Genomic DNA, 25372 nt, shown 5'->3' with positions numbered 1-25372 from the left:
GTCTCTGTGTGTCTCTCTAGGTCTCTGTGTCTCTGTGTCTCTGTGTGTCTCTCTAGGTCTCTGTGTCTCTGTGTCTCTGTGTGTCTCTCTAGGTCTCTGTGTCTCTGTGTCTCTCTCTAGGTCTCTGTGTCTCTCTCTAGGTCTCTGTGTCTCTGTGTGTCTCTCTAGGTCTGTGTGTGTCAGTGTGTGTCTCTCTCGGTCTCTGTGTGTCTCTGTGTGACTCTGTGTGTCTCTCTAGGTCTCTGTGTGTCTCTGTGTGTCTCTCTAGGTCTCTGTGTGTCTCTGTGTGTCTGTGTGTGTCTCTGTGTGTCTCTGTGTGTCTCTGTGTGTCTGTGTGTCTCTCTAGGTCTCTGTGTGTCTCTGTGTGTCTCTGTGTGTCTCTGTGTGTCTCTCTAGGTCTCTGTGTGTCTCTCTAGGTCTCTGTGTGTCTCTCTAGGTCTCTGTGTGTCTCTGTGTGCCTCAGTACCTTTGTCCTCGTTGAACACGGCCAGGGCGGGGGCGGTGGTGCTGGCGTCCCACAGCCTCACCGTGCCATCCCCGGAGCAGGACAGCAGGCGCTGGTGCACGCTGCTGTAGACCAGCCCGTACACCGAGTCACTGTGGCCACACAGTGCCCCCCGCAGGACCGACGGCTCTATGACAACCAGGAACAGAAAAAAAAGTTAAATTCCCCCAATTTTGGTCTGAAAACCTACCTGCCTACCCTCCAACTCCCTACCCTACCCTCAACCCCCTCCTCCCCCCTTCCTACCCCTCCAACTCCCTACCCTACCCTCTACCCCCTCCTCCCCCCTTCCTACCCTACCCTCAACACCCCCCCTCCCCCCCCACATGCACAAGCACACACACAAGCACATACACACACACACACACACACAAGCACATACACACACACACACAAGCACATACACTAGCACACACACTAGCACACACATACACACACACAAGCACACACACACACACACACAGAAATAAATCCTAGTATTGTATTGAATGTTCATTCCTCGACAGCCCATGTAAGTGTAGGACATATGGCATTGATAATAATACCTTTTTAGGTACATTTCATGATTGTCAAATGAAAACTAACTATCTATCTATCTCTTCTTTTTGGAGTTTCCTAATGCCCCAGAGATGGTTGGGAGGCAGAGATGGTTGGTAGACAGAGATGGTTGGTAGACAGAGATGGTTGGTAGAGAGAGATGGTTGGTAGAGAGAGATGGTTGGTAGACAGAGATGGTTGGTAGGCAGGTGGTCTCCTCACCGTAAGAGTCGTAGGGGTCTATGTTGGGGCTGGGGGTGTTCCAGCTCTGGATGGTGCCGTCCACCCCCCCACTGAAACACTGCTCCCCCGTACTGCTCATGACCACACACAGCACAGCCCCCCTACGGAGAGAGAGAGACAAGTCATGACCACACACAGCACAGCCCCCCTACGCAGAGAGAGAGAGGTAAGTCATGACCACACACAGCACAGCCCCCCTACGCAGAGAGAGAGAGGTAAGTCATGTTCCCACACATGGTCACATGGACATTGGAATCTGGAAATTTGGAACTAGAGGGTGGGATGAGGTGAGGTGAGGTGAGGGGGAGGTGAGGGTGTTTACCTGTGGGCCCTGAAGGTGTAGATGGGTTCCACATCCAAGGAGGCACTCCTGCAGAGAGAGAGAGAGAGAGAGAGAGAGAGAGAGAGAGAGAGAGAGAGAGAGAGAGAGAGAGAGAGAGAGAGAGAGAGAGAGAGAGAGAGAGAGAGAGAGAGAGAGAGAGAGAGAGAGAGAGAGAGAGAGAAAGGGGAAGGGAGTCAGAAAACTGTGAAAACCCTTTACAGTTGAAGTCAGAAGTCTACATACACCTTGGAATTGTGATATAATGTTCAACTAATCAATTACAAATCATAATTGCTTTGTACTTGATTAGTTGAATCAGGTGTGCTGGTGGTGGAACAGATCAAATAAGTGGAGCGGCTGGGGGTCCGTGAGGAGAGGTTTGAGAACCGCTGCGTTAGGCATTTGTGAAGGGACATAGCGGGTGGTCTCACTTCTTGGCGGGGGCGGTCTTCTGGAGGTTCCACATCTTGAGCGTGTGGTCCTCCGAGGCCGTGACCAGGACCGGCTCTACGGGGTGGAAGGCCAGGCCGCGGATGCCGTCGAAGTGGCTCCGCAGGGTGAACTTGGGGTTCCACGTCTTCCTCAGGGCGTCCTTGTTGTTGGCGATCTGAGGGAAGAAGGGAATGTGACGTCATGAATAAGACCAAGCAAGTAGCAACAGCTACAGTGCTATCTTCCTTCCATCGCTTTGCATGTTGTTAAATTCGTGTTTGAATGTAAACAATTCTACTGGTACCGGCTACCGGTGTTTAGCACAAGGGGCCAGTGGTAGAGAGGGCTGGCTATGCTCACTGTAGTGACAGTTGGCCTGAGGCAGTTGGTTACTAAAGGTTAGTCCTTCTGTCTCAAGAGAGATACAGTTGACTTTCTAAGGCCCAAATTACACTGGGTGCGTCAACCTTACCGTACCTCAGCTCATACCGAGTCTAATTTGAAAAAATGTAAGTTCCGCCACGCACACGCGCCGCTGCGGTAAGGTTGGCGGTGTAATTTAGCCATAAGGTTAGTTGTCCCTATGTCTCCTCTCTCCTCCTCACCCATCCTGGTCTAACGTCCATGGTCTTCTCCTGAGGTACTCACATCGTAGGCTAGGCTGTTAGCCTTGTTCTATTGAGATACTCACATCGTAGGCTAGGCTGTTAGCCTTGTTCTGAGATACTCACATCGTAGGCGAGGCTGTTAGCTTTGTTCTGAGATACTCACATCGTAGGCTAGGCTGAGACTCACATCGTAGGCTAGTAGGGCTGCAACTAACGATTATTTTGGTAGTCGACTAATCTGTCGATTATTTTTTCGGTTAGTCGCGATTAGTCGTGTGGCTTTTCGCTGCGTGTAAATGTCGACGCAGAAGCATAAATCCGGCTTAACTAGCTATCTAGCCTAACGTTACGCCAAGCTACAGCTGCTCACAGAGCTAGTTGATTGGCTAGCTAGCATTGCTGGCTAGACTACAGACAGCTCACGTTAGTAGGCTACGCTTGGCGCTGTTTATCTTACAGACAGCTCGCTGGTGGACTCAACATAACTGAAATAGCATTCACTTATCAAGCATCATTCATGATCATCCACCATGACTACCTGGTATTTTAATAGCGACCACCCCTCACTTCATTTCATCTCGCGTTCTCCTGGCTTCAACATGGAAAACCCCTGCTACGTAACGTTACATACAAGCGCCTCTGTCTGTCACACGCGTGCCACAGGGCAAATAAATTAATAGCACAAACGCTCATAGCATGTACAGCCCTGTCCATGGGACGTTGTTTTCCAACATGTAACAGTAAAGCTAACATAAACATTACGACCCTAACAATATAACATTAGCCAGTTGGCTAACAACGTTAGCTAAAACTTACCCAGCTGATTCTTGCATGGCTCCCGAAAAAAAAAAATAAAAAAAAATAAACGTTTTTTTTGTTATTTTTTATATACGATTAGTCGACACTAAAATTCCACGTCGACGAGTTTTTATGATCGACGTCGTCGATTATGTCGACTAATCGTTGCAGCCCTATAGGCTAGGCTGAGGTACTCACATCGTAGGCTAGGCTGAGGTACTCACATCGTAGGCTAGGCTGAGATACTCACATCGTAGGCTAGGCTGAGATACTCACATCGTAGGCTAGGCTGTCGGCCTCGTTGGCCACCGTGAGCCCCGCCAGCTCCCCCAGGCCCAGCTCGCTCTCCATGGCCTCGTCAGCCCCCATGATGAACGACTTCCCTGAGGTCGGCGGGAAAGTCAGAGCCTCCACTGGGGGAAACAGAAAAGCCACAGTCAATCACCAATCAATGACCGCTCATTAGAGCTAAGCTAATACAGGGCACCATGAAAGATGTCTCAATCTCATGTATGTTCAGGAGTTTCCACTTTCCAAGAAATTTCCACAAAAAAAAGTGCCAAAACTATTTTATAATCTTCTTCTTCTGCTATTAATCCAGTGAATGAAGACGAGGGGATAGATAACCAATCATGTGACCCAAAACATTTTTCTTTCTTTAATTTTTTTATGATGTAATATTTGATGTAATGTTTTCTTGAGTGTAAAGCATGATGTTTTTATTTCCTGTAGTTATGTGATTTAACTATGTCTGTAATTCTGTTTTAAATTGTTTGCAACATCTGAGGCCGTATTTCCCCTGTGGGTTTACCTGCCCAGGGACTGCTGATGTCATTTAGCTACTCAGCTAATTCAGGGAGAGTCAATGACTGTCAATTGTCCCTTTTAAATAAACAAATAAATAAATAGTACCTTCGTCGGTGCGGTTGGCCTCGTGGTCGCTGAGCCGCGGCACGGTGGGGCGGGCGTGGGGGGGGGCAGAGGGCTGCAGGGAGGGGCTCATCTCCTCCGCGTCCCGCAGGTTAGCCAGCATGTCCTGCAGCTTGGACCGGTTAGGCCCTGGGCACACCGCCAGGGAGAGACAGCGTTACACAGGGCTCCTACACGTCAGATTTAAGACCTTTTTAGACCCTTTTTTTTTTAGACCTCTTTGGATAGATGGATTGGATTGGACCTATTTGTATTAGACACTGTATGATAGCTTTTTGTCATCCTCTAGGTGATGAAATTAGGGATTTCACTACCATACAGACAGAAAAGGAAGCGAATTGGCATTTTTGGGGGTTCCAGCTTGATTAATTTCTGTGTAAATAGATGCGGTCGGACTGATTTCCTTGCAGTATCTTATTTTTAAGACCTAGCACCTAATTTTTAGACCGAATAACTGATATTCAAGACCTTTATAGGCCTTGAAGTATGGTTTGCTGGATTTTAAGGCTTTTTAAGACCAGCGTGGGAACCCTGATTATAACAATAATAATAATAATCATAATAATAATAATAATAATAACTTTTATTTGTGTTGCACTTTTCCTGCAAACGTTGCAGCTCATTATAGAATCAGAATAGATTTCAAGATCCTTCTGCTTGTTTATAAAGCTCTCACTGGCACAGCACCAGTCAAGACTAAAAACCCATCGTTTTAATATTGCCTTTAATTGACTAAATAATTAAATGATGATTATATAATGATTCTCGGAGCACTTTGAGCTGCAACGTATACAGGAAAAACGCTATACAAATAAAAGGTATTATTATTATTATTATTATATAATCATCATTTGATTGGTTTTTAGTCTTGACTTGAACATATTTGCTGGGGTTGCATCCCTAATGTAAACTGGCAGTGCATTCCACAATCTGGGTGGATAAAATGAGAATGCAGCCTCACCAAATCTCTTCTTTTGTACATGTGGTACACAGAGAAAACCAGCGTCAGAAGACCTGAGAGCTCTATTGGGCTGATATGCTAGCAAAAGACCTGAGAGCTCTATTGGGCTGATATGCTAGCAAAAGGTATTTCAGATATTCTGGTGCTGTGCCCAGTGAGAGCTTTATAAACATCAGCACACAACACACAGTGATGAAGAGATACACAAGAGATACACATTATGTAAAGAGAGAGAGAGAGAGAGAGAGAGAGAGAGAGAGAGAGAGAGAGAGAGAGAGAGAGAGAGAGAGAGAGAGAGAGAGAGAGAGAGAGAGAGAGAGAGAGAGAGAGAGAGAGAGAGGGGTGGGTGGGTGGGGGGAAGTCTTATTGTAAAGAGATTACTGTACTATGATAACAAAAAGCGCTATTATGAAAAGCAGATTTATCAAAGGGAGAAACTATCAGACAGTGCAGAGTGGAAATAAACCAATAAGAAGAAAGAAAGAAAGAAGAATGTAAAACCAGGAAGTAAACAATAACCTGTAGAGAGGAAACAAATACAAATTAAAAAGAGAGACAGCAGCTGAGAGTCTGTGATAGTTGGAACTGAAGAGAAAGAAAAAGCGTTGTATGATATCAGATGATGTTGGTGGGGCGTGTGTCTCCAGGACTTGGGGTGGGCAGGTGGGGGGTTGGAGGACAGGGGTCTAACACAGCTGGGGGTAGATATGAGCCCACGAGGAAGCAAAGGTTCCTGTGCAGTGTTAATTTTGTAGTCTTTGGTGTTTAGATGAAGATGCACACCAGTTCTAGTCACACCAAGTCACCTCCTCCATTTGTCTTAGTTCCAGTCCAGTTCCAGTTGATGAAAACTGAAAACATTCCAGTGCAATTTCAGTCCACGAAAACCCCCCAAAACATTTGAGTCTAGCCGTAGTCAGCGACTAAAACTCGACCAAAATGTTTTGGGGTTTTTGTGGACTGAGACTGCACTGGAATGTTTTCAGTTTTCATCAACTGGAACTGGACTGGAACTAAGAACAATGGAGGTGACTTGGTGTGACTAGAACTGGTGGAAGCAAAGGTTCCTGTGCCACACCTGCTGAGACACCCCCACCAAGGTCTATGGAGAGTAAACGTGTCATTTTACACTGCGATCTCACACGCCGTATCAGGAAGAGCAGCGCTTGGATACAGTTGCAGTAACAACACTTTTGTCTATATCTTTTTATTCATTAGTCTTATAATGTTGTTAAATCTATATAAAAAACCTTAATGTTTTGCACCAGTTATGATTAAACACAAACACTTCTATCAATGTATTTTTTCCATTAACTATTGTCTTATTCAATGTTTTATCTATTTACTTCTTATATTTGCTTTTATTCATTGTCATTTTTATTTTCTTACTATGCTCCTCTTGCTGTATTTTTAAATAATGTATGTAAAGCACTTTGAATTGCCCCTGTTGTATGAAATGTGCTGTACATATAAACTTGCCTTGCCAAGGTTGGAGTCCAAGTGCAAGTGAGTCAAATGCTACAGTATATTTTATATCTGTGCACTTCAATAACAACCAACCACAAGAGGGTGATAGTACCGGTACCAGGTGATTCTGTTGCTTGTTTGATTCCTGTCAGACTAAATCCAGTTTAAACTTTGACTGGAATCAACCTAGGACATTAAAACTACACATACCGTATATGTTGGTGACACAGATGACGATGATGATGATGATAGGACGACAATACCACCAATATATAGAGAGAGAAAAGTGCCAATATCCATGAAGGGATGAGATGTTAGACACGGACCGTGACAGGGCAACGAGAGACAACACTGACAGAGAGGAGAGGCGGAGGAGCGTGGAACAAAAAAACAACAGAAAAAACAGAAACCCAACAGAGGATGTAGTGTACACAGTGACACACAGAGAACACAAACTTTCTCACAGGACAGAGGACAACACAGACATAATCGAGGATAGAGCTTATGGCGAGAGTGGCAGAAAAAATAAGAAAACCAGAAGGAGCGGAGCGTCTATCGTAAAAAAGATGAGAAAGAGGGCGGTTGGAAAGAAGATGTTTGTTCTCGATTTAACGGCTTTTGGATTTGAATTTCTCAAAACTCTAGAGAGAGAGAGAGAGGGAGGCCGAGGGAGGCGCCCGAGGGAGACTTACTCTTTACCCCCTTTTTCCCCTTGCGCTCCTTCCTGTACTGCTCCTTGAGTTTGGTTATCAGGCCCTGGTCCACGTCCCAGGCCTCAGACAGGGTCTGCTCGTCCTTCTCTACATAGGGGGACAAAACCAGACCGGGAGGCCCGTTCACAAGCAGCTCTGGAGGGGCCGTCAGCCAGACCCAGAGGGCCGTCTGTTCATGTTCACAAGCAGCTCTGGACGGGGCCGTGGGGCCGGGCGAGGTACAGGACACCTGGTGCACCTAACCCTCTCCTGGAGGTTTCTCCACCAAACACCCCTAGACCAATGTCCTTTAACACTAGAACAGCCATGGGTTTTAATATCTTTGCGCTCGATCAAATTTCAGGACCCTCCTTTCATGACTTTTCCTAGATATGTGCGTTCTACCACCCAGTATCCTTACATTTTCTAAATCACATCAGGATAAGTTAGTAAGAAGCTATTTTGCTCTTTTTGCTGTGTAGGAAGCAGGATAATTTACAAGACGGCCAACTAGTGGTCGTTGTGTGTAAATGGCAGCTTCCCTTTGTAAAGACTATTATAGTAGGTAAAATAGACACGGCTGTTCTGGTGTTAACCTGGGATCAGTTGAATGTTTAAAAAGGAAAGGTCAAAGGTCGTAACCCCCGAGGAGAGCAGGCCTCTAGGACGTCCCTGTTGTAAAGGAAGATGGAGAGCACCTGACAGTGACATCAGTCCTGAGGTGACCCCTGAATCCTGAACCCTAACCCTGCCCAGTAGCACCAAACAGAAGATGGGCCGCTCACTGTGCAGGTGAATCTTCTAGTTCTCGTTCTTCTACTAGTGACATTATCACCTGGAGACATCATCACTTGTGACATCATCACCTGGAGACGAGTGCGTGTCCAGAGAAGGGACTTGATGCAAAACTGGGGCGTTCGTTTGTCTGTTCACATTCATCTATGTTACTTTACTGGATCAACATTTTTTGGGGGGCGGGGTCAAATTAAATACAAAGAATACATTTCAAGCCATGTGCATTATCCTTCAACACATTTTGAAATACTAGCTCATCCTCATGTTCAAAACCCTAAAGAACATTTTAAGGAATTCCCTTAAAATGTTATTTCTGGTATTAAACATTCTCCACAACTCAACCAACCAAAACAAAGGAACTGCCCCATAATAACATTGCTTCCAGACCAGTTCCCTTAGTTAGTTGTTTGGGTAGAAGACTTGTGGGTCTCATGTCGTCACATACTAAACACAGTCAGGAAGAGAATCAGGTCAATTCCTTTCACAAGACACAAAGACTTTGGCTTATTTTGGAGGACTCAAAACACACAAACAGAACAGACCACCAACAAAGGGTTAACGCAGAGAAGTCACAACTCAAAAGTCATGACTTATGACTGACGATGGCATGTGGATGGGGATGGACGACAGTAACATTGTAAACAATCTGCGATCGGTAAACAAATTAAGAGAAACTGACTGAAAATAAAATAAATGAAACAAGGAACTAGGAACTATTAGCTAATTTAATGCCAGGGGTAAAAAAAGTCACGAAAATTGTCGACAATCTAGAGTGCCAAGAGTGAATTTATTCACCAGAAAATGCATAAATGATGATGCTAGGCTAATACCACATAAATGATGATGCTAGGCTAATACCACATAAATGATGACGCTAGGCTAATACCACATAAAACACTTGGCACTCGAGGTTGGTGAGTGTTTTCCGGAAAGTTCTTTGGCAGTTAATGAGTTAAACGGCTTTGACAAATGTATACCATAGGCAAATATGACGTTACTTAATGGTTAGTGTGGCACGTGTAAAAAAAAAAAAAATCTGTAAAAAAAAGAAAGAAAAAGAAAAAGACATCGGTGAAATCTGAAATCAAAAACGGTACGTTGTAAAAGGAACAGCAGCTCTACTCTGTCACACGTCCTCTCCTGTGTTACTGACTAAAACACTGTCTGTCCACCTGCCCTCCCCCTTACTCACCCCTCCCCTCCCCCTTACTCCCCCAGTCTGATAGTCTCCCCCTTACTCCCCCCAGTCTGATAGAGTCTCCCCCCCTTACTCCCCCAGTCTGTCCCCCAGCCCTCCCCCTCCTCACCCCAGTCCGTGTCCTCCCCCACTCCTCACCTCAGTCTGTCCCCCAGCCCTCCCCCTCCCCTCCCCCCTCCCCCTCCTCACCCCAGTCCGTGCCGTCCCCTGCGCTGCGTGACTCAGGCGAGGTGTCCATGTCGTCGGGGCTGGACAGGAAGTCGAAGCCCTTCATGGCCTCCTCCGTGTCGGGGTCCTCGCTGGTGTCCATGCGGGGGGACGGGCTTGGTGACGAGGACGAGGACGAGGAGGGCTTCTTCCTGATGATCTGTGGAGCAGAGAACAGAGAGGCTGTCCTTGTTACACAACTACAGCTGGGTATGTCCTTGTTAAACTACAGCTGGGTATGTCCTTGTTACAGAACTACAGCTGGGTATGTCCTTGTTACACAACTACAGCTGGGTATGTCCTTGTTACACAACTACAGCTGGGTATGTCCTTGTTACAGGACTACAGCTGGATATGTCCTTGTTACAGATCTACAGCTGGGTATGTCCTTGTTACAGAACTACAGCTGGGTATGTCCTTGTTACAGAACTACAGCTGGGTATGTCCTTGTTACAGAACTACAGCTGGGTATGTCCTTGTTACACAACTACAGCTGGGTATGTCCTTGTTACAGATCTACAGCTGGGTATGTCCTTGTTACAACTACAGCTGGGTATGTCCTTGTTACAACTACAGCTGGGTATGTCCTTGTTACAACTACAGCTGGGTATGTCCTTGTTACAACTACAGCTGGGTATGTCCTTGTTACAACTACAGCTGGGTATGTCCTTGTTACAGAACTACAGCTGGGTATGTCCTTGTTACAGAACTACAGCTGGGTATGTCCTTGTTACAACTACAGCTGGGTATGTCCTTGTTACAGATCTACAGCTGGGTATGTCCTTGTTACACAACTACAGCTGGGTATGTCCTTGTTACAACTACAGCTGGGTATGTCCTTGTTACAGATCTACAGCTGGGTATGTCCTTGTTACAACTACAGCTGGGTATGTCATTGTTACAACTACAGCTGGGTATGTCCTTGTTACACAACTACAGCTGGGTATGTCCTTGTTACAACTACAGCTGGGTATGTCCTTGTTACACAACTACAGCTGGGTATGTCCTTGTTACACAACTACAGCTGGGTATGTCCTTGTTACACAACTACAGCTGGGTATGTCCTTGTTACACAACTACAGCTGGGTATGTCCTTGTTACACAACTACAGCTGGGTATGTCCTTGTTACAGGACTACAGCTGGGTATGTCCTTGTTACACAACTACAGCTGGGTATGTCCTTGTTACAGAACTACAGCTGGGTATGTCCTTGTTACACAACTACAGCTGGGTATGTCCTTGTTACACAACTACAGCTGGGTATGTCCTTGTTACACAACTACAGCTGGGTATGTCCTTGTTACACAACTACAGCTGGGTATGTCCTTGTTACAACTACAGCTGGGTATGTCCTTGTTACAACTACAGCTGGGTATGTCCTTGTTACACAACTACAGCTGGGTATGTCCTTGTTACAGAACTACAGCTGGGTATGTCCTTGTTACACAACTACAGCTGGGTATGTCCTTGTTACACAACTACAGCTGGGTATGTCCTTGTTACACAACTACAGCTGGGTATGTCCTTGTTACAGGACTACAGCTGGGTATGTCATTGTTACAGACAACTACAGCTGGGTATGTCCTTGTTACAGGACTACAGCTGGGTATGTCCTTGTTACAGAACTACAGCTGGGTATGTCCTTGTTACAGAACTACAGCTGGGTATGTCCTTGTTACACAACTACAGCTGGGTATGTCCTTGTTACACAACTACAGCTGGGTATGTCCTTGTTACAGAACTACAGCTGGGTATGTCCTTGTTACACAACTACAGCTGGGTATGTCCTTGTTACACAACTACAGCTGGGTATGTCCTTGTTACACAACTACAGCTGGGTATGTCCTTGTTACAGACAACTAGAGCTGGGTATGTCATTGTTACAGACAACTAGAGCTGGGTATGCGCTATGTGTGCTTTCATAATCATTATAAACAGTAGGTGAACACAGGTGCAGTATCAAACGTGTCATTTTTAATGTTAGACTAATCGAAAAAATAATCGCTAGATTAATCGTTAGAAAAATAGTCGTTTGGGACAGCCCTAGTCATTTTACACTGCGATCTCACACGCCATATCGCGCAAGATAGCGGCTAAATACAGACTCTCACGCCGTATCGGGAAGAGCAGCGCTTGAATACAGGTTCTCACCGTCCCCGTCTCCATGATGGTGCGGTCCTTCCCCTCCCCCTCCTCGTCCTCCTCCTCGTCGCTGAACTCCGCCTCGGCGCTCTCGATGAACTTGAAGGCCTCCAGCACGGCGCTGGAGTCACTCAGCTCTGTCTTCCTGCTCACACACAACCACACACAACCACACACACCCAACCACGCACAACCACGCACAACCACACACAACCACACACAACCACACACTGTTAGTGTCCACCATGAGACGACAGTAAGGCCTTAACAACACTGAGTTAATGATCCTACATGATCAGCATGAAGCAGACAAATAGAGAGAGCAGCATGACATTTCTAATCATAATTGGGTCTTTGTATGTAGTGTCAAAACTGCCTATGATGTCAAAGAGATGACTTGGGTAGATAGTGATTTTGGAATGTAACAACAAACATTCTGATAGGCTGATGTCATAGAGGCAATAATGCCCAGTGAATCAGCAGTGTTAGGAGAGTAGAGTTAGGCAGATATCTACATTTGGCCAAAATATGACTTAGGCAATTACGCTATGCTAGGCTAGCGGTGTGGTGTGTGTCGGTGTGTGTGTGTGGTGTGTGTCGGTGCTTAGGTGTGGTGTGTGTCGGTGTATGGTGTGTGTGTGTGTGTGTGTGTGTCGGTGCTTAGGTGTGGTGTGTGTGTCGGTGTATGTGTGTGGTGTGTGTCGGTGTGTGTGTGGTGTGTGTCGGTGTGTGTGTGTCGGTGCTTAGGTGTGGTGTGTGTCGGTGTGTGTGTGTGTGTGTGTCGGTGCTTAGGTGTGGTGTGTGTGTGTGTGTCGGTGCTTAGGTGTGGTGTGTGTCGGTGTATGTGTGTGGTGTGTGTCGGTGTGTGTGTGTGTGTGTCGGTGCTTAGGTGTGGTGTGTGTGTGTGTGTGTGTGGTGTGTGTCGGTGCTTAGGCGTGGTGTGTGTCGGTGCTTAGGTGTGGTGTGTGTCGGTGCTTAGGTGTGGTGTGTGTCGGTGTAAGTGTGTGGTGTGTGTCGGTGCTTAGGTGTGGTGTGTGTCGGTGTAAGTGTGTGGTGTGTGTCGGTGCTTAGGTGTGGTGTGTGTCGGTGCTTAGGTGTGGTGTGTGTCGGTGTATGTGTGTGGTGTGTGTCGGTGTGTGTGTGTGTGTGTCGGTGCTTAGGTGTGGTGTGTGTCGGTGCTTAGGTGTGGTGTGTGTCGGTGCTTAGGTGTGGTGTGTGTCGGTGTGTGTGTGTGTGTGTGTCGGTGCTTAGGTATGGTGTGTGTCGGTGTGTGTGTGTGGTGTGTGTCGGTGTGTGTGTGTGGTGTGTGTCGGTGCTTCTGTGAGGAGTGTGAGGAGGACTCACCCTGCCGTGCCCTTTGGTGACGTGTCGGTGGTCCCGTTGACCAGCGGCTCCGTGTCCTGCGGCCGGTCCCCTGCCCTGCCCCCCCCCACCTCCCCCGCCCTGCCCCCCCCGCCCCCCCCCACCTCCCCCGCCAGGCTGAGCAGCGCCCGTACCCTCTGGGACTTCACGTCCAGGATGGTGTCTGTGTAGCCCACCTCCTGCAGGTACCTGGAACACAAGACAAGGGGGGTAGTGGTGGTGTAGTAGAGGGGTAGTAGAGGGGTAGTGGTGGTGTAGTAGAGGGGTAGTGGTGGTGTAGTAGAGGGGTAGTGGTGGTCTAGTAGAGGGGTAGTGGTGGTGTAGTAGAGGGGTAGTAGAGGGGTAGTGGTGGTCTAGTAGAGGGGTAGTGGTGGTCTAGTAGAGGGGTAGTGGAGGTCTAGTAGAGGGGTAGTGGTGGTCTAGTAGAGGGGTAGTGGTGGTCTAGTAGAGGGGTAGTGGTGGTCTAGTAGAGGGGTAGTGGTGGTCTAGTAGAGGGGTAGTGGTGGTCTAGTAGAGGGGTAGTGGTGGTCTAGTGGATAGTGAGTTGGACTGGTGATCGGAAGGTTGTGAGTTCAAATCCCGCCTGAAACACCACCACTAGTGTGTCCTTGAGTAAGACCTGGGAACACCACCACTAGTGTGTTCTTGAGTAAGACACAGCCCTCCAGGGGGGAATGTCCCTGTAATTCGTAATTGCTGCCTTCTGCTCAGATCATAGTTGATCCTAGCGTCGACTCTGATCTTGAACAGATGGTGTTTAATACATCTCGTCTAAGAAACTCTGTTTATGGAAATGAACTAATACATTTTTTGAAAACCTCAGAGCAAGAAATTACAAAACAGTCAGTTAACTCGATCCTCTTCAAAAGTAAGAAACCACTGTCTATATGTGATAAAACGTGTATGACTAAATATTATTTGACTTCAATTACATAATTACAACATACTGTCTCTACAGAACACAGAGGGGTGGTATGTATGCAGCGTATCAGTATCATATCAGTTCAGGAGGTTGATTTAGTTTACATGCAGGGATGGAACCAAAAGCATATTTAATCTAAAGAGGATTTTGGTAACAACACTTTACTGATACATAACCTATAAACTCAGATGATCTCTGTTAAATCTCCTCATGCTGCATATATATAAAAGAAGAATATTGCAGGGGATTTTGGCAAATTTGGCAATTCTTTTGGGGCCGCTACCCACACATTTAGCTGTGTTGCTCATTCCACGAATGCATGATCCTTCCTTACAAGTTGTACCTCGTTGTAAAGGTGACTAATCAGGCTTTCCAACGATATAAAATACAATACCAACTGGTATTACTAAAGGGGAGGAATAATCAACCTAAATAACGTTTCCAAAACCTATTTTTGAGGAGTTATATATATATATATATATATATATATATATATATATATATATATATATATGGTGTCCTCTCTCTAACACTGATCAATGTCAGCTGGGTTGTGGCCATCAGCAGGGTATGCTCTCAGCCATCCTCTATACACTTATCCTGCAGCGACATCCACCGCTGAGGTTCTAACTGGTTTTATCAGGATATGGACGAGGGAGGGGGGGTGGTTTAGCACATTATCCATCACTTACACTTCCTACTCATACATGCTGGTACAGACGCCTGGTACCGTCCATGTTTACAGGCCAGGGCTCCCTCACCGACGCTGCCTGGAGTGTGTTCACAGTTCACACTAGTACGCAGCGCACACTGGACATGGGTGTCTGGGTGTAATGACCATGGTTGACCAGTGGAGGGAGCTATTCCCCCATGTTTGGAGCAACATTCCCACCGGCCGGGTCTGAAACGTCTGGGGCAGAGAGACTGAGCCTGGCTCTGCGCTGCAGACCTGATACACTGCCAACTGCCGCAGCCAAGCCAAGTGTTGGACAATAGTGTGTCTGAGGGTGTGTGTGTGAGGGTGTGTGCTGCTACACAGTACAGCCAAGCACCACACTCTGCCAGTAGTGGACTCTATAAATCGTGACGTTAGAATTATAAGGTTCTATCTCCATTTTTGTCAAAATTGAGTTTTTTACATAATCTGATCCATTAGGTGTTTATTAATGCCTGTGTGGTGTTGTTTTTAAAATGTTGAAATGTTTTAGTTAGTAATTAATAAAATACAAAGGTTCCATCTCGCAGAACATAATGGAATGTAAAAACTTTGACGCTCAATATCTCTGAACTACCCTAAACGGAGATAGAACCTTATCATTCTAAGCTCACGCAATATGTGTCACGTTCTAATGCTTTGGTCCTCATGTCGGGATCTGATGTAATGATTGGACTTTTCTTTCGAAAAACGTGAATACATTTCCGTGTTGTTGAAAATCAACGACACGTCGCTAGTCAACTAACACAGCTTGTTTTGTGAGCCTGCTAACAATGTAAAGTAGTGTTGTAGTTAACTAGGTAACAATGTAAAGTAGTGTTGTAGTTAACTAGGTAACAATGTAAAGTAGTGTTCTAGTTGACTAGGTAACAATGTAAAGTAGTGTTCTACTTAACTAGGTAACAATGTAAAGTAGTGTTCTACTTAACTAGGTAACAATGTAAAGTAGTGTTCTAGTTAACTAGGTAACAATGTTAAGTAGTGTTCTAGTTAACTAGGTAACAATGTAAAGTAGTGTTCTAGTTAACTAGGTAACAATGTAAAGTAGTGTTCTAGTTAACTAGGTAGCAGTGGGGATTACTCACCCAATCCATTGCGTTGTTGCAGTATTTTGGCATGACTAGCGAGTTTGTGTTGTGATTCTCAACACACGTTGAAACGTAGTTCCGTGTTTCAAAAGAAAAGTCTGAACATTTTGATTGGTTGCCGACATGCGGACCAAATGATCAGACTGTCACATGTTCTCTTTTGTGGTAGAATTAGACATGTGTCTCTACTATTATTATTATCCTTATTATTACTCACTGTCTGAGGAGCTGAGATACCGTATGCGACTACAAGTCGCACTTTTTTTCATAGTTTGGCTGGTCCTGCGACTTATAGTCAGGTGCGACTTATATATCAATATATATATATATCCTTTCATACTGACTGACATGAACCAAGGAGTAAACATTACCGTCTACAGCCGACAGAGGGCGCTCTGGGCTTGTGACAACTATATGCTGCTCCTATACCACTGAATAAATGAACTAAAACATTAGCTTGTTGAAGCTAAGCAAACGGTAGCTTGGTGAACTTGCTTACTGGTAACTTGCTTGTTGGACTCGCTGGCTTGTTATGTTCATTTAGCCTATTCAGCCTCCCAGGTATGTTCTTTATGCTATTGTGTTGCTGAATAACTGTTAATGTGTTACGTTAACATACCGGACTTCTATTCAGCCTGTTGTTCTGTGTGCTATTGTGTAGTTGAATAAACTTGCCTTTCCAGATTAAATGTCTGTTCTTGGTCTTGGATTTTGTGAAATACATTTCTAAATAAATGCGACTTATAGTCCAGTGCGACTTATATGTTTTTTCCCTCTTAATGGCGCATTTTTTTTGACTGATACTTATACTCCGGAGCGACTCCGGAGCGACTTATAGTCCGGAAAATACGGTAGATAGATAGATAGATAGATAGAGACAGACAGACAGACAGACAGACAGACAGACAGAGAGACTCACTGTCTGAGGAGCTGGCGGCCTTGCTTCCAGGACAGCTGGTTGTTGAGAGACCCGGGGACCTCGTTCTCATTCACCTCATCTGGGGGGGGGGGGGGGGGGGGGAGACTGTTACCACACACTACCACACACTACCACACACACACACTACCACACACACACACACACACTACCACACACACACACACACACACACACACACACACACACACTCTACCCAGGAGAGAGGCTGGTCACAACACACACTACCACACACACACACACACACACACACTACCACACACACACACACACACACACACACACACACACACACTCTACCCAGGAGAGAGACTGTTACAACACACACTACCACACACACACACTCTACCCCCCCCTACACACACACACACACACACACACACACACACACTCTACCTAGGAGAGAGACTGGTCACAACACACACACTACCCAGGAGAGAGACTGGTCACAACACACACTACCACACTCACACACTCTACCCAGGAGAGAGACTGGTCACAACACACACTCTACCCCACACACACACACAGCCAGCCACATAAATACAACACACACTCTACCCCATACACACACACAGCCAGACACATAAATCATGTTTTTATAAAAACACAGATTTCTATCTAGTCTAGGAGCAAGAAACTAAATCACAACACAGCCTCTAGCCCACACACACATAGGCAGACACATAAATACAACACACACTCTGCCCCCCCCCCCCACACACACACACACATACACACACACACACACACACACACACACACACACACACACACACACACACACACACACACACACAGCCTCTACCCCCCACACACACAGCCAACCACTTAAATCATCTTTTTTATATAAAACACAGATTTGTATCCCGTCTAGAGGACATAATGACATCCACGGGCCAATTTGTAGAAAGTAGGCCTGTCCTCTTTTCGTTTCTTACTCTACTCAGAGGCTGTTTCCTCCCTCCCTCTCTCTCTCTCTCTCTCCCTCTCTCTCTCCCTCGCTCCTCATACTGGGTCACTGAAGACACGCTGCCATGGAAATATTGACATCCAATACAGTCCAGAGACATCATTAACTTTTAAACTAGTTAACTAACCCACTTCTCCTGTTCTTTATTAAAGGGCTCTATAGAAGCTTCTAGGAGATAATGGGACGTTGAAGTCAGATTATACTAACGACTTTAATTCCAGTTCAATATGTTTACTGGCGATGGCTCCACTCAAGTAAATGATCCTATCCTATGAGGGGCGGCTGTGTCTCAGGAGGTAGAGCCGCCGTCTAATAATCACAAGGTTGGCATATCGGTGGTTCGAGCCCCGGCTGGCGCTGAACCCCAAATTGCTCCCAGTGAGTGGGCCGGCGCCTTGCATGGTAGCTTGCTGCCATTGGTGTGTGAATGTGTGAATGTGTGAATGGGTGAATGAGAGGCCGTTGTAAAGCGCTTTGGAGCAGCAAAAAAGGTGCTATATAAGTGCAGTACCATTTACCATTTAGGGTAAGATATTCCAAAATATTATTACCAATAACAAATCAGAGTAGAAAATGTTTAATTAGGGCGCAAGACCGTGCAGTGGGCATAGAGCTGTTGGAACGTTAGTTATCCAGGCCAGACTCCCACAAATAATGGTAAGTGTTTTTGCTTTTTGGCAGCACATAGAGGAGTGCTGGATTTGCATTTCACTCTGTGTTTTTTCTTGTACCTGTGATGTTCGCATCGGGTGACGCTGCCTGTCTCAACTAAGTGAGCAAGTTTGACGTACAGCCAGCCGCATATCTGATGGCAGTTGAACAATACTATCATTTCAAAGCAATATTAAAAAGATGGGTTTTTAGTCTTGACATGAACATATTTGCTGAGGTTGCATCCCTAATGTAAACTGGCAGTGCATTCCACAATCTGGAGCATAAAATGAGAATGCAGCCTCACCAAATCTCTTCTTTTGTACAGAAAACCAGCGTCAGAAGACCTCAGAGCTCTATTGGGCTGATATGCTAGCAGAAGACCTGAGAGCTCTATAGGGCTGATATGCTAGCAGAAGACCTGAGAGCTCTATAGGGCTGATATGCTAGCAGAAGACCTGAGAGCTCTATAGGGCTGATATGCTAGCAGAAGACCTGAGAGCTCTATAGGGCTGATATGCTAGCAGAAGACCTGAGAGCTCTATAGGGCTGATAGCAGAAGGTCTCTCAGATATTCTGGTGCTGTGCCAGGGAGAGAGATGAGGGAATAAGAAGTCTATCTCTCTAATCATGGGAGGGAAAGGGGCCAATTATTCTACATTGCTTTTAAAACAGTAGGTTTTAAACAACCGCTACCTAGGGCAGACTACCTAGGGCAGACTACCGAGGGCAGACTACCTAGGGCAGACTACCTAGGGCAGACTACCTAGGGCAGACTACCTAGGGCAGCCTTTCAACGCCAAGGAAACCTCCTTGAATACATTTCGGTGGTATCACAATGTGCGATTGTTCTACATGTTATGCAGTTCTCAGTAATAGACCCTTAAAAAAGACAGGTCTCAACATGTGCAAAGCCAACAAACACTTGAGCACCGTTTAACACTACATACACAAACATGTACGCAGGAATGTCCTCACAGAGGATATAAATACTGCATCCACTATGATCTAGCAGGTGCATAACACACATATCATTCTACAGAGTTACTCTGTGGAATGGGCTAGATGAAAATATGAAGGAAAGCAGAAATATGTCTCTATTTAAAAAAAGGTTTAAAGGAATGATTTTTGTTAACTACCAAAATGAGGAAAGGGAAGGTTGTTAATATTCTGGATACTAAGCTGTGGTTTTCTTTGTCTTTTTCTTTTGTATTACATTGTGGATACTGATGTTTGTTATTTATTTATTGTGTGTTGTTTCAGTATTAAGAATGACAAAATATTAGTACTGTTGATACTGTAATTTATGTATTAATTAATTGGATTATATAATTTAAGTATTATTGTTCTCACTTGAGAGTGAGGGATAGGGGTAGGACATGATAAGCTTAGGCTTCATCCTACTCCCTTTCCAACAGTGATAGGTCTGTACTCTTCATATTAGTTATCTGTTCTTTTATTATTTTAAATCATGTTCGAAATAAAAGATTCATTCATTCATTCATCCATCCATCCATAATAATAATAATAATAATACATTTTATTATATGGCGCCTTTCATGGCACTCAAGGTCGCCGTACAACAACAAATCTAAAAACAGCCACAAAATTCAAAACACAAAATACATAGAAATATACAGTATAAAACATAGCCAGCAGCAGAGCAGCACGGGAAAAGTAAATCAACACGGGTATGCCTGCGTAAACAGGTGGGTTTCATTCATCCATTCATTCATTCATCCATCCATCCATCCATCCATCCATCCATCCATCCATTCATTCATTCATTCATTCATCCATCCATCCATCCATTCATCTAGGGCCTACCAGAGTCGTAGCTGGGTGGCTTCATGTCTCCTTGGTTCAGCTCAGTCCCGTACTTTAACTTGTGGTACTTTGCCCTGGAGGGGAAAACAGAGAGACACAATTGGGTTAGTATGGACAGAATATGTTTATTATTACAGAGAAATATGTTTATTAGAGATGGTGGAGGCTGTGGCGCAGGTGGTAGAGCCGTCGTCTAATGATCGCAAGGTTGGCAGATCGGCGGTTCGAGCCCCGGCTGGCCACATGTCAAAGTGTCCTTGGGCAAGACACTGAACCCAAAAATTGCTCCCAGTGAGCGGGCCGGCCGGCGCCTTGCATGGCAGCTTGCCGCCATTGGTGTGTGAATGTGTATGTGAATGTGTGTTGTAAAGCGCTTTGGATAAAGGCGCTATATAAGTGCAGTCCATTTACCAGGGTTAGAATAAGTTTATTACAGAGAAATTGGCTAACAAAAAATCCTAATTAAATTAAGCCTTTAAGATTTCACTTAAACTCCTTAGCTTAAATTATCACATCTGATTCAATTGTAGTGATTAAATTCACGTGGTTTTGTGGTAAAAGCAGCAACATAGCCCCATATCCTCTTGATCTGCCCATGATATCTAAACAACGGATGTGCAGAAGTTCATATTCATGCATGACATCAATGACAGGGTTCCTACAAGTTTCAACAAGTCAAATTAAATATATATTTTTAAGACCTTTTTTAGACTTCTTTGAATATCATTTTAGACCTATTCGCGACACCATATGATAGCTTTTTGTTATCCTCGAGGTGATGAAATTAGGGATTTCACTGCCATACAGACACAAAAGGAAGCGAATTGGCATTTTTTTGGGTTCCAGCTTGATTAATTACCGCGTAAATAGATGTGGTCGGCTGAGACAGACAGTTGTATGTAACAGACAGACAGTTGTATGTAACAGACAGACAGGTGTATGTAACAGACAGACAGGTGTATGTAACAGACAGACAGGTGTATGTAACAGACAGACAGGTGTATGTAACAGACAGGTGTATGTAACAGACAGACAGTTGTATGTAACAGACAGACAGTTGGTATGTTGCTTCTTCGCCTTTACGAAGCTTTGTTTGCACAAACCCAGTGAACCTCTAGTTTTCTACAAGAAGTAATTTAAGGAATGGTGTCAGCGGTTGCCTAGCAACAGGTCCTATCTTTGAAGACCTCTATACCGAACAGCAGGAACAGCAGGAATAGCCCACCACAACATACAGGATCAGTGTTTCCTCTACATGCATTTCATCGTGGCGGTCCGCCACGATGGAATTTCCTCCGCCACCATGCAGATTTCTCAACCCAAAAAAAAAAAAAAAGATTTAGGCCGCTTTTCAGACCTTCACAGCGCTAGACACACCCACAAGCGCGAAGCGACGCGCTTGCAAAACTGTTTTGTGATTCCTCATTTAAATTACGTTGTACCTGTTACAATGACAATAAAGATCATTCATCTTCATCAAGATGAGAGATGGAGCGATCCGCTCACACAGCTGTCCCGCATCCGCTAATCAGCGCAGCACCGAACCGCCGGGCTCGTTGAGCGGATGCGAGGCAGCTGTGCCCGGGACCGGCCACTTCACATAAAGGAAGGAAGGAAGGAAGGAAAGAAAGAAAGCCGTGCACAAACGAGAGCTAAGTCAGACCGGGACGCTGCCAGTATGTGTGAGAGCCGGACTGCCGGCGTGAACATTTGAACCGTGTCATTTTATTTAATGGACCATTTCGTTGTCTGGTACCTGTACTGTAGCAATGACAAATAAAGTCCATTCCATTCCATTCCAGAGAGGGACGGACGGACGGACTACCCTTGTTTTTAATTTACAGGAAAACATTTTATTTTCGAGTTTTGGCTGAAATGACGTCGTTGTTTTGAGCGCGCGTGCACGCGAAAAAATCGCGCGCGGTCAGCACTACCCGCCACCATGGTAAAAATTCCTGGAGGAAACACTGAGGATGTTCCTAATTGAGAAGGAATCTGGTGGTTAGAGAGCTACAAGATAAGCTTGGGAGCAGTGTGTTGGTAGGATGTGACACGCGTACAGGCCTGACGTTTACATTTGACTGGTTGGGAGGTGTGCTCATTGCAGGGTTCCCGCGCTGGTCTTAAAAAGCCTTTAAGTCTAAAATCCAGCAATCCGATTTATAAGGCCTAAAAAGGTCTTACATTTCAGACAGCTGAACAACTTCAGTTATTCGGCCTAAAAATGAGGTGCTAGGTCTTAAAAATTAGATCCTGCAAGGAAATCAGTCCGACCACATCTATTTACGCAGAAATTAATCAAGCTGGAACCCCAAAAATGCCAATTCGCTTCCTTTTTTGTCTGTATGGCAGTGAAATCCCTAATTTCATCACCTCGAGGATGACAAAAAGCTATCATATGGTGTCGTGATAGGTCTAAAATTCTATTCAAAGAGGTCTAAAAAAGGTCTAAGGTTTTATGTGTTGAAACTTGTAGGAACCCTGGCTGGAGTTGTCTGATGACTTATTTAAACCCCCCCCTGAGGGATTTCCTGATCACAAAACAGTTAGCCTAGCGAGCGCGTGGTGTTGAGGGAGGGTGTGTTCAGAACCAGAGCAGACCTGAAGATCATTTCGCTCAATGGAGATTGCAGTGTGAACACGAACCAAAGCAGGTCCGAGTGCAGCATTGTAACACCGTGAGCTCAGAATGATATGGTTCTATCTCCGTTTAGGGTAGTTCAGAGATATTGAGCGTCAAAGTTTTTACATTCCATTATGTTTTGTGAGATGGAACCTTTGTATTTTATGAATTACTAACTCAAAAATTTCAACATTTTAAAAATAACACCACACAGGCATTAATAAACACCTAATGGATCAGATTATGTAAAAAAACTCAATTTTTCAAAAATTATAACCATATAATTCTAACGTCATGACATGTTATTTTGGGAAACCAATGACAGGTATGAATGTGCCCTGGGAGTGGGCCACTGTGTGGGTAGAGCAGGTATGAATGTGCCCTGGGAGTGGGTCACTGTGTGGGTAGAACAGGTATGAATGTGCCCTGGGAGTGGGCCACTGTGTGGGTATGAATGTGCCCTGGGAGTGGGTCACTGTGTGGGTATGAATGTGCCCTGGGAGTGGGTCACTGTGTGGGTAGAACAGCCAGGCCTCAGCCTAGACTGAGTTGTGTAACACACACTGTGGCCAGCAGTGTGTTTATGTGTCCGGGGGGGGGAGGGAGGGAGGGAGGGAGAGAGTGAGGGAGTGAGGGAGGGAGGGAGGGAGGGAGTGAAAACAAACCAGACAAGGGAGAGAATAAGATAAAGAAGAGAGAGATAAAGAGAGAGAGGGAGAGAGAGAGAGAGAGAGAGAGAGAGAGAGAGAGAGAGAGAGAGAGAGAGAGAGAGAGAGAGAGAGAGAGAGAGAGAGGGAGGGGGGGCATAAATGACATCATCACCATATCCCACCAGTTCCAGAGAAGCCAGGCAAAACATTGGGGGTGGGGGTGGGGGGAGGGGGGGGTTGCAACATGTCTCATTGTTGTTACCATGGGGACCTTGCAGTGCCATTGTTGTTACCATGGGGACCTTGCAGTGCCATTGTTGTTACCATGGAGACCTGCAGTGCCATTGTTGTTACCATGGGGACCTCCCGCAGTGCAGACCTGACAGCAAAGAGGCCAGTCTGAACTATTCTGCGGCTTTTACTGAAGAAATGAAAGCGGCCAGCGACCTTGTGGTGTCTAGAGAGAAGCTGCTCTCTCGTCCTTCCTGAGAGGACAGTGCAGAGTCATCAGTATCTGACACCAGACACGCACACGCCTGCCAGGACGCTCTCAACACGCTACACAACACAGCTGTGTTCAGGGGAGGCTCCATCACTCCATCACTCCATCACTCCCTCGGCCTAACCCAAATGAAAGGTTTTTAATGTCTGTTTACTGTCCCGTTACTGTGGTCAAGTTGTGGCTACCGTGACTGTCATACTGTGTTATCATCATCATACGTATGATGTCACACGGTCACGTGTTATTATTATTATTATTATTATTAATAATAATAATCCTTTATTTAACCAGGGTAGTCCTATTAGACAGTAGCCTCTTTTTCAAAATGTGAAAACATTTCAGTGTTGTTGAGGTGTAGGCTCCTACCAACATTCTATTCAGGGTTCCCACACCTTCTGAAACATCAGATTCAAGCATCTTTCAAGGACTTTCAAGACTCAATTCCCTCAAATTCAAGGACCCAACACGGCATAGTTTGAGACAGACCTAGATGAGAATGTAAATAATAGGAACTATCCGCTCAGACAACAATTAACTCTTTGACTGCCAGCCATGTTCAGAGCGGAGAGCTCCACACTGCCAGACTTTTGGGGCATTTTCGCTGAACTTTGAAGACCCACCAAATATTGACTTTTCGGACTACATAAACATTGAACATATCTACCAAAACTTTAGACTCTCTTCTTTCATCAGAAAAATAAAGTTTGTTTCTAGCCTCTTTGAGTGTTTAGAAATCGGCCGTAGAACATAGGGTGGTTTCAGCAAAAACACCTGATTTTGACCAATAAACAGAGAAAACGAGCTTTTTTTTTTTTTTTTTTTCTGCACTTTTTCTGTATCATCCGACTCTGAACTGTTTGAAGAGTCGCGCGATGGCCGCGATGCTCCGCAATGCTCCGAGCCGCAATGCTCCGCGCCGCGTTTGGCACATACCCTGATCCGTTTCGCCATTACTACAACCCACAGCAAGCCACTTCCTTCTCCAGGCTTTTATCGAACTACTGCCCCCATCTGGGACCGAAATACATTACACCCAAGTCTGAAATTCACTCGCTAGGTGTAGAACATGTCAATAACGCGATCCCCGCGAAAAAAAAAAAAAAATCTATAAGACGCCAATTGGCGTCTTTGGCAGTCAACGTTACTATTCTATAAGACGCCAATTGGCGTCTTTGGCAGTCAATGAGTTAAAAAGAGGCTTGAATGTGTGAACACTAGATGGTCGCTTGCCTTCTCTATCACAGCACAGCAAAACAAGATATTGTGAAATATGTGTAAAGTTAAG

General features: G+C 45.3%; 1 protein-coding gene across 1 annotated transcript in view; it reads right to left on the bottom strand.

Annotated features, from left to right (window-relative positions):
• strn (striatin, calmodulin binding protein) overlaps window positions 1-25372 on the bottom strand; it is a 70678-nt gene that overhangs the window by 4977 nt on the left and 40329 nt on the right. The window contains exons 3-14 of the mRNA XM_080549132.1: window positions 20313-20386; window positions 16844-16922; window positions 13182-13388; window positions 11847-11982; window positions 9678-9855; window positions 7496-7603; window positions 4358-4504; window positions 3722-3858; window positions 2039-2214; window positions 1608-1655; window positions 1265-1386; window positions 467-634 (exon numbers count right to left, since the gene is read on the bottom strand). Of these exons, the coding sequence (XP_080405258.1) occupies window positions 467-634; window positions 1265-1386; window positions 1608-1655; window positions 2039-2214; window positions 3722-3858; window positions 4358-4504; window positions 7496-7603; window positions 9678-9855; window positions 11847-11982; window positions 13182-13388; window positions 16844-16922; window positions 20313-20386 (1580 nt within the window). The remainder of the gene's footprint in view (window positions 1-466; window positions 635-1264; window positions 1387-1607; window positions 1656-2038; window positions 2215-3721; window positions 3859-4357; window positions 4505-7495; window positions 7604-9677; window positions 9856-11846; window positions 11983-13181; window positions 13389-16843; window positions 16923-20312; window positions 20387-25372) is intronic.

The sequence above is a fragment of the Nansenia antarctica genome (assembly GCF_963989245.1).
Source record: "Nansenia antarctica genome assembly, chromosome: 1".
NCBI classification, from domain to species: Eukaryota; Metazoa; Chordata; class Actinopteri; order Argentiniformes; family Microstomatidae; genus Nansenia; species Nansenia antarctica.
The sequence above is the reverse complement of the archived record's forward strand: the minus strand, read 5'-3'. Positions and strand labels throughout refer to the sequence as shown.